Source organism: Melozone crissalis, unplaced genomic scaffold, assembly GCF_028551555.1.
Source record: "Melozone crissalis strain CALT ecotype California unplaced genomic scaffold, PUWL_Pcris_2 ptg000068l_1, whole genome shotgun sequence".
NCBI classification, from domain to species: Eukaryota; Metazoa; Chordata; class Aves; order Passeriformes; family Passerellidae; genus Melozone; species Melozone crissalis.
This window is the reverse complement of record NW_026535846.1, coordinates 6,393,648-6,402,849: the sequence shown is the minus strand read 5'-3', so window position 1 is coordinate 6,402,849 and position 9,202 is coordinate 6,393,648. Positions and strand designations below refer to the sequence as shown.

General features: G+C 42.5%; 1 protein-coding gene across 2 annotated transcripts in view; it reads right to left on the bottom strand.

Annotated features, from left to right (window-relative positions):
* Window positions 1-284: 284 nt before the first annotated feature.
* DCX (doublecortin) overlaps window positions 285-9,202 on the bottom strand; it is a 74,600-nt gene continuing 65,682 nt past the window's right edge. For both annotated transcript variants that reach the window (XM_054289416.1, XM_054289417.1), the window contains exons 6-7: window positions 5,164-5,258; window positions 285-2,761 (exon numbers count right to left, since the gene is read on the bottom strand). In XM_054289416.1, the coding sequence (XP_054145391.1) occupies window positions 2,705-2,761; window positions 5,164-5,258 (152 nt within the window). In that variant the 3' untranslated portion in view covers window positions 285-2,704. The remainder of the gene's footprint in view (window positions 2,762-5,163; window positions 5,259-9,202) is intronic.

The window sequence follows — 9,202 nt, the reverse complement described above, 5'->3', positions numbered from 1 at the left end:
AAACTGGGTGAGAGCAGTTTCCCCCACCAGCAGCTCAGGCTGCAGAGGGCAGCCCAGATTTGGGTTTTCTGCTGGATCTGTGGTGAGCATCCTGCACTGAGCAGCACGAGAACCTTGGTGGGGCTGCATGGCTGGTCTCCTATCTGAGGAAAGGTGGCAGGACAGGCTCACCCTGACTGTGACAGGAGTGGCCTCTGTCACAGTGTGACAACCCTGGGCTGCAGCTCCAGTCCGTCCATGGTGACTGCTCAGGGTCCCTGCACAGGCAGAGACTCAGGGAGATTTCCACCAGCACAACAGAGGAGAGGGTAAGAGCATGTCAAGTTATCTGTCCCACTAAAGCTTTCCCTAAGACAAAAGCTCTGATGAATAATATTGTTATTAGCATAACAAAGGCCTTTGACATCCTTATGCTGAAAAAAGTCCTTTTTGCTCATGACCAGCTTCTGCAGTAGCACTCACAGGATTAAACAGCCAAAAATTAGCACCCATAACCAAATCTGCACCCAGAATATTTCAGCACCTTCTGTTAGAGGATCTGAAAGCACTTGACACATGTTAACCAACATTTGGCCTCACAACCCCCAGTGAGGTAGAACAGAGCTGTCCCTGCAGGGACAGACAGACAGATTGAGGCACAGGGTTACTCAGAGACCTGCTCCCATTCAGTCACAAAATTCAGCAGTGCCAAGGGCTTAGAGGTGTGCTGACTGCTGCACCCAAGCTTTGTCCACAGCACCATCCTTCCCCCCCACAAACCCTCAATGAGCCCTTAGCCTGTGAACTAACCCCAGATTCTATTTACAATATTTAAAATGACCATTTAGCAGTTGTGCAGTCAGAGAGTTATTCAATCAAATGAAGCTATCAGCGAGAACAAATGGCTCCTTGTGCAAAACTCTGGCTGTAAATGATCATGCACTAAGACTACTGGGTGCAAATTTGGTGCATGATAACTCTGACCCCTTGACAATTCCCAGTCCTGGCCTCTCTCTGATAAATCTCTTTTAAAAAGTTGCATTATAAGTATGATCACACGAGCCTTGAAAGATGCAGCCTGCACAGATTGTTTTCATCCCAGCAATGCAAGCAAACAAAACGTGGAGTGGCTTTGGGAACAACCCAGCATTCATGGAGCATCAAACATCACGAGGATGAAATCCATCCTAACCACAAGGGGCTGCAAGGCAACAGGGAGTAGGTGTCTATGTTGGGAAAAAAAAAAATAGGAAAAAGCAAATAGAGCAACAAAGAAAGGCTTGATTGCACAGATTTCAATTAGGTAAAGTTCTGCAGGAATCAGTTTCATCAAAGCTTGTTCCATGAGGGAGGGAGGCAGTGGCAGCTGGCCTAGGACGAAGCTTTGGCGCAGTAAAAACCACCAGCCCTGCGTGAGGAGATGAACTTTGCATTCTGGAGGAGGCATTACTGATTAATAAAAAGCAAAAGCTTCTCTAAATACAGCGAGTTTGTTTTTTCTCAGATAGAAGAGTTTCTTAAAATACAGGTTTTTAGAACACCACAAAACTTCATTTGTTATATAAGTAGAGAATCTGGCCATAGTTAGGAATACTGAAGTGTAAAAAACCAAATACGTAGTCTTAAACATTACAAAAACTATCAAAACATTCAATATTTTGAATTGACCGTTTTTCCCCCCCTACACGTGTCTGTTTTGGCAGTGATGACAGGATTTCTAAACTGAGTTGCTGTTATTATTGTTCTGCAGTTGTGGTTGGTTTTTTTTTGTACTTTTTTTTTTTCTGAACGTGTTTTTTAAACAAAAGAAAATTACCAGCTTTTATAAAAAAGAAGGAGCTTGAATCCTTACTCCCAAAACACAGATAAAAGGTTTTCCTTTATAAAAAGTGTATTGATTTTTTTTGCTATAAAAAGTGACCTATCGGGTGTCAAACCTGAAAACAAATTCTCACAGTGTTTTCAGTGTTGGCTGTTCACAAGGCATTACTGTTACAAACAGAGATAGAGAGATACCATAGGGGAGGTATAAATATTTGTTACCAGCTAGCAGCATTGCATGTGGAAGATGTTCTACACCAGATAACTCAGCTGATTTATGGGGTTTTTTGCTTAATTATTAAAAAAAAATCCCAAACAATATTTGAATAATTTGAATTAGTGTACAAACTTTACTTAGCATCTGACATAATCGTTCCTAATCTCATCCAAGCTTCTGCTGGCATATTAAGCATCCAACTAGAAATTCCCTTCCTGCTCTCCGCAATAAAACCAAGACTCTTTAGAATGCAGGTGCCAAAACTGGGGCTGTGAATGAGGAGCAGGTGAGCTGGCACTTTGCACAGGTGGGGAACGTCACCTGCAAACTGCCCAGCAAGGGCTCCATTTGCACGCCTCCAGGGGAACTACTTTACTAACACCAGGAAAACCACATGGTTGCAGCAGCAGAGGAAACAACAGAAGAAAATGGGAAATGCACAGAATCCTTGGCACAGAGGCCCCAAATTTCTCACAATGCCCATTTTGCACCCCTGTGACTTAAGAAGAATGGTATCCCTCTATCTCTATAGACTGGCAGGTGTTGGTTTGTGGCACAGAGAGGAGAAATCACAGAACAAAAATGACATTTAACTGCGTGTCCTTTGACTTGAAAGCACCAGTCACCGATCTGCTTGTGTGGCAGAGGAACTTTGCTGTATCCCAAATGCAACATGGACATCTTGCTCTACATGGAGTCTCCCAGGGAATCCGAGTCATCCAAAGACAGAGGCAGGTACAAGTCCTGTAGGGAGAAAGGGGAAAATGTTAACCCTCACCATCAGCTCCCAGCCTTGGCCACGCAAAGGGAAGCAGCTCAGAGGCTGAAATTCACATTCCAGAGGGTGGAATGTGCTGGTGACTGGGCTGGGATTACCAGAATCCAGGGAGCTCAAGGCTTAAATCAAGGCAGGCTCCTTGCACAGAGGAGCAAGAGCATCTCTGTTCCTGATGATTGGCCAGGAATAACTTTCAGAAATGTTTTTTTTATTCTTCTGGATCAATGTGTCCATTCCAGCAAGTGCATCTTTGTTCCTGATGACTATTCAGGGATAAGTTTCAGAAGTGTTTTTTTATTGCTCTGGATCAATGTGTCCATTCCAGCAAGTCCATCTCTGTTCCTGATGACTATTCAGGGATAAGTTTCAGAAATGGTTTTTTTGGTGTTCTGGATCAATGTGGCCATTCCAGCACATGCATGAAAGAGCAGCATCGTGCCTTAAACACATCTCTTTAAGCCTAAATCCAAAATAAAGAGTCTTACCTTGGTTTGACAGCTGCCCTCAAGACAAATCTCCAGGAAAATCACATGTTCCATGGTTTTTTCTTTATTTTAAGTGACTTCTAATCAGTTGGAAAGGTTAATAAAATAATCCCAAGTTTGTTATTTGGATCAAATGCTCACTGTAAAGCTTTTACTGTGTCCCTTTCTGGTGTAAGCATTTTATTGCATTTGTTAAAAGTTCTGTGTGGGACAAGGTACAGGAATAAGCTCAAGAGCTCCCCTGGCACCTTTTTGAACTCTGACCCACACATAGGTAATAACTGTGAGCAAAATGAAGAAAAAAACAAGTATTTGTGAAAGAAATCCCAGAAATCTTGATATAAGAAGAGGTAAAATAGGACTTTGTGGTGAATTCAACCTAAGCATTTATCACTTGAGCTTTAAGGAGAGAAAAGTGATTTCATCATAAGCAGGAAATTACTTCTGGCAGAAAGACAATGATGCATGAATATTCTGGTAACCTAAAATGCTGAATTAGTGTTTGCTGATTGGCTTAACTTAGTGGAGAAAATCATAGCTGGGCTGGCTTTGCCCTCAGCAATCTCCATCTATTACAAATGGTCTCAGGGCTGCACTGGAAAGGTCATAAATCAGCCAGCTGCAAACATACATAAAACATTAAAAAGGTGAGTTTTACTTGTCTTGAGCAAGAAACAAATCCTCATCTCCAAAGTTCTCAATGAGCTGGAAAGTTTGGAAAATATTTAGTGCTCCTAATGCTGAAGCAAAGGATGCAGTTTGCAGCATTACTTCTGCTGAAATGATGAACTCAGACCATGGGCCAGATTCTGTCCGCAATTATAAATGAACAACAAATCTGGACACATTGTGTTAAATTTGGTGTCTTTCCTCAAACTTAGATTGAACAGCTGAGAACAGAGTGAGGTCCTGAGGAAAATACAGTTTTCATTTGGATTCAGCTATGTCTTTGTTAAACAGAATTCGTTCAACCCTGCAAGCTGCCCCACGGTGGGTTCCACATGGCTGCTGACTGCAAAACTTCAGCACCACCAGAATTTTTAAATTACTCTTCAAAATCTTTGAGTCAATGCTTTCAGAGTCAGGCTGAGAGGTGCATTTTGTTTTACTAAAGAGAAACCCCCCTGACTTCCTCTCTCACCTACTTTTGTGCCCAAGCTCCAATTCCCGGATCAAGTGAAAACTGTTGGAAGCAGCATTGTGGCTATTCCAGAAATGCAAAGGCTCACAGAAATGAAAGTCAGAACTCAGCACACAGTGGCCCTGAATAACAGGAACTGAAAAAGCTGTGACAGCTGCTGTACCTTTTAAATAAATCAATGCATGAATTATCCATGAGCCAGCACAGGTTTCCTGGTCCCTGCCAGGATGCTGTGCTACCTGTTGGCCTGTTCCACAACACAATTATCACACCAGCTGTAAGAATCAACTGATTCCTGTAAAACAGAGCATGGCCTTAAATAATTAAAAAAAAAACTTAAATTCTTCAGGAGCATCATTAAAGTGACGTCTGAGAGCTCCAGTAACATTTGTGTTGCCTCTGCTCTTTAATGGGCCTGATTTGCCAACGCTTGAAGCTTTTCAGGCCGGGAGGGCTGACATGAAACCACATCCATCAATGATTTTTTCAAACAGTGGTACAAGCTCATGGTTAAGTTGTCTCCTCTGATCCCTTTGGATGGTCTCCAGCACACATTAACAACTCCAGAGGAGGAGTTGGGCTTTGCTCACCACCTTGCCCTAAAGCACAACTTTTACAGGTGAAGGCCCAAACTGCCCTGTTTGAACATGAGTTGTTGTTATTCTTCCAGAGGATATGGCCATTTCAAAAGCCGAGGGGCTGAGGCAGAAGGAGGTGTAGTAAGGTATAAGAAACGTAATACCTTGTGCTTGCGGAGGCTCCCGGGGCTGGTGGGCGTGGAGATCGGCGACTGCTTGGACTTGGGGGTGGACAGCTGGCTGCTGGAGGTCCCGTTGGCTGCCAGGAAACAGAACACAAGCTGGACATAAGGCAAGCAAGGGTGTCGCAGACATCTTTTCATGAAAAAACCTTTCTTTAGGATTTTTCCTCCTGAGAAGCTGAGAGGCCTCAGGAACAAAATGTAAACAATGGTTTTCTGCTGCTGTGGAATGCAACAGGTGGATCTTTGATTAGCCCATCTTGGATGTTTGTAATTAATGGCCAATCACTAGCTTGGGCAGAGAGCCCAAGCCACAAATCTTTGTTATCATTCCTTTCTATTCTTAGCTTAGCCAGCCTTCTGATGAAATCCTTTCTTCTATTCTTTTAGTATAGTTTTAATGTAATATATATCATAAAATAATAAATCAGCCTTCTGAAACATGGAGTCAGATCCTCGTCTCTTCCCTCATCCTAAGACCCCTGTGAACACTGTCACGCAAGGGGAAGGGTTTTCTCCTTTGGGGAGATGGAAGGTCTCCAAACATTTAACACCAAGGTTTATTCATATTAATAAATAGCAGGAGGGAATAAAAACCAAACCAAGTGAACAGCATAGCTGTAAAGATAACTCGAGGATTTCAGCTGCAAAATACAGTGAGATACAAAATAAATTGAGGGAGCAATATTTCACACAACAAATACTCACCAAGACAATCCAAGGCACATATCACCAGAAAAACTGAAAGACAATTTGTGTTCTCAAACTGTTCAAGGGCATGACTGGAAAACAGAGGCTGAAGATATCCTGAATCCTACTCAAGCAATGTGAGATGTCAATGATAGACATAAAAAATTAGACAAACAGCAGCATGGAATGGCCTGGATGTAGTTTGCTGAGGGTGGGATTAAGTGACCAAAGAGCCTGATGGACTTATGCTTTTAATTTTAACAGCTGAATCTACAAATCAGTTACTTAAAATTCATCAAGTACTTGAATGTCTGGAGGAGACTGAAGAAGTGTATAAAGTATCATAGAGTAAAATGTTTGAATGTTGTATTTTTAAGAGCCAAACCAGGACAGCTCTTGCTTTAAAGCCTCACAAAACCTCACTGCTCTTCTCTGTTACCTCCTTGTGATGAATAGGGGTAGCTCAGCCTTGCAGCAAAGGCAGAGGTCAAGCAGGTGTGAAAAGAAAGATGTGCTTGTGAAAAATGCATATTTTATGATTGGCTTTTCACAAATATTAAAATGAATATTATATGTGTTGTGTTAGAAAGTAATGCTGTACTAATTCTCTTAAGTACTGTGTTAAATATAGTTATAGGTTATAAAAATTGTTATAATAGAAATGATGCTATGTAGGGTACTTTTTTTAAAGAAAGGACTCGCAATGAGATAGCAGCCTCAGGACACCTGAATCTTTCAGAGAAAGAGAATTTATTGCTCCATTATCAGAAGAAATTAACTTCTTCCTGCCTCAAAGGCGCTGTCAGGATTCAGAGGAAGAAGTTGACACTGACCAGCCAGAATCCTGTGTTTGAATGGAATTTATGCATCATGTATGAGGTGTATGAATATGCAACAGGCTGCTGCTTTTAAGGGTGAATCCTCTGGTAACATGGGTCCTTTTTCGGGCTCATGCTGCCCAGAAAGAGGTACCCGGACTGTCCATAACTCTTTGTTTCTATTGTCTCTTATTGTCCTAATCAAAATTGTCCAAATTATTATTATTCTAATTGTAATACTATTTTTCTAACCATTTTATTACTATTAAACTTTTAAAATTTTAAAAACAAGTGATTGGCGTTTCTCACTTGCTCAAAGCCCTGGGACACAGGAGGAGCTGCCAGCACCTTAAAGCAACAAATTCATGGTGTTGTGGCTCCTCTGCCTTCACATCCATCCTTTCCTGTTGCAAGAGGAGGGTATTCATCACACACAGCTTTTTTCCTATTACAAATGCACCTAACTGAGGAAATGGATATTTTTAAAAGGTGGTAGAAATAATGATTTATAGATAATTGGGGAACAGAGTGACACTTCACCTCCTTATCTTACTCAAACCATGCTTTATTGATAGTGGGAAAAATCTGTTCTTGAAAGGCAGGAGCTGTTTCCTGCTGGCTCCTGCACTGAAATGTGCCACTCTACAAAATGAGCTGCCCTCCAGGCTGGTGGGAAACAAAGTAGAATTCTCTAACTGTATGCCAAATAATGAAGGCAATTCAGTAAAAAATAACTTGGATCTCTTTTATGTTTTATTTCACTGAGTGAATTTGTGTTTCCTATTAAAGAAAATGTGGGGAACAAGAGGACTGATATAATCTCCATTAGCTAGAATCCATTTCCAATTTCTAAAATGCCTCTTTCTTTATCTCCAATTGTCACTGATCCTTCCTAAGCTGAAGAATGCCACCTAACAACTCTGCAAGAAACCCCAATCTCCTTTCCATAAACAAGACTGGAACAACAGCAGAGCCAGTGTGCAGCAAAATGGATGTGATTGCTGCAGGGCAGGACAGAAATTCCCTAATACAATGAGAGTTTTAAGTGCTACAGCAGGCATTGTAAATATTTTATGAGCATCAACAAAAAACCAGATGTGACATCCAAATCAGAAATGGAATGAGATGGATGGATATCATTACAAAGCCAGCAGAATTTTGCAGCAGGAGTAACAATGAAGAAGCCCAGTTTAATTTTCTCTGCCTGCTAATGAAGAATAGTGCTCTTAAGCAAACTTGCCTGCATTTCCTTTGAACTGAAATGCAAGAAAATAACAGGAGGCAAAGAGCAGGCCCTAGGTGGTGCATAACACTGCTGCTCCACTAAAATCTGCTGATGATTTAGGGTAGCTCAGGATCTCACCTACACTCAGCTATCAGGAACTGTTCTTTAGAACCAGCTTTCCTTTCAATTCTTTGGGGTTTTCCCACCATTTTATTCTTTGTGCATTATGGCTTATTCATGGCATGTATTTGCTCTGCAACATCAATTTACCCTAAAGTGTATCTGTATTATTCTTTAATTGCAGGAGCACGTGCACCTTTTTTTCCACAGGATCCTCACCTCCCCCTGTGCATGAGGTAGTTTGTACTCAGGAGAGAAATCAGACCTGTCAGCACAAGAGAGGGAGGATGGAGAATATTCCTGTTGTGTTTGAGATGAGAGATCCAGGGAAATGGAATTCTCTGCTTCCCCCACAGATATTTCAGAATTATAGAATGGTTTGGGTTGGAAGGGATCTTAAAGCTCATCCCATTCCATGTCCCAGGACCTCCCACTGTCCCAGGCTGCTCCAAGCCCCATCCAGCCTGGCCTTGGGCACTGCCAGGGATCCAGGGGCAGCCACAGCTTCTCAGGCACCCTGTGCCAGGGCCTGCCCACCCTCACAGGGAAGAATTTCTTGTTTATGTCTAAACCTGCCCTCCTTTAGCTTAAGTCCATTCCCCCTTTGTCCTATCACTCTATGCCCTTGTCAAAAGTCCCTCTTCAGCCTTTTTTAAGGCCCCTTTTTAGGCAGTGTTGGAATTTTTTAGGCAGTATGGAATTGTTCCCTGAGTGCTGCTTAGGTTTGCTGGGGCTCTGGATCCAGAGTTAGTTGTCCCATTCCAGCTTTAGCCCATGCAGTCCCATTCTTGTTGTTTTTCTCTCTTCAGCCCACACTGTTTGTGCTCTTGGGCTGAGATTTGGATCATTTGTCCTTGGTGCCCAGCTGGAGCAGGAATTGTTTTGTCTCCCTGCTCTGTGCACAGAGCTCACCATCCCCTCGTATGAAGCCCAGACCCACACAGTAAAGCAGCACAGAATCTGAGAAATATAAAAGCAAAACCTGAGGCATCATGGCATTCCCCAGACATCTGCTGCCTTGGACACACTCATCCCTAATGACCCCTGGGAGCAGCCCTGCAGCCAGGACAGACGGACACTGGGTCTGTTTGCTAATTGCTGCTGCCTGCTGAATGTGCTTTTGTCCCTCTGTCCAGTAGTGGACTGAGACATTAAAGGTCCTGCAGCA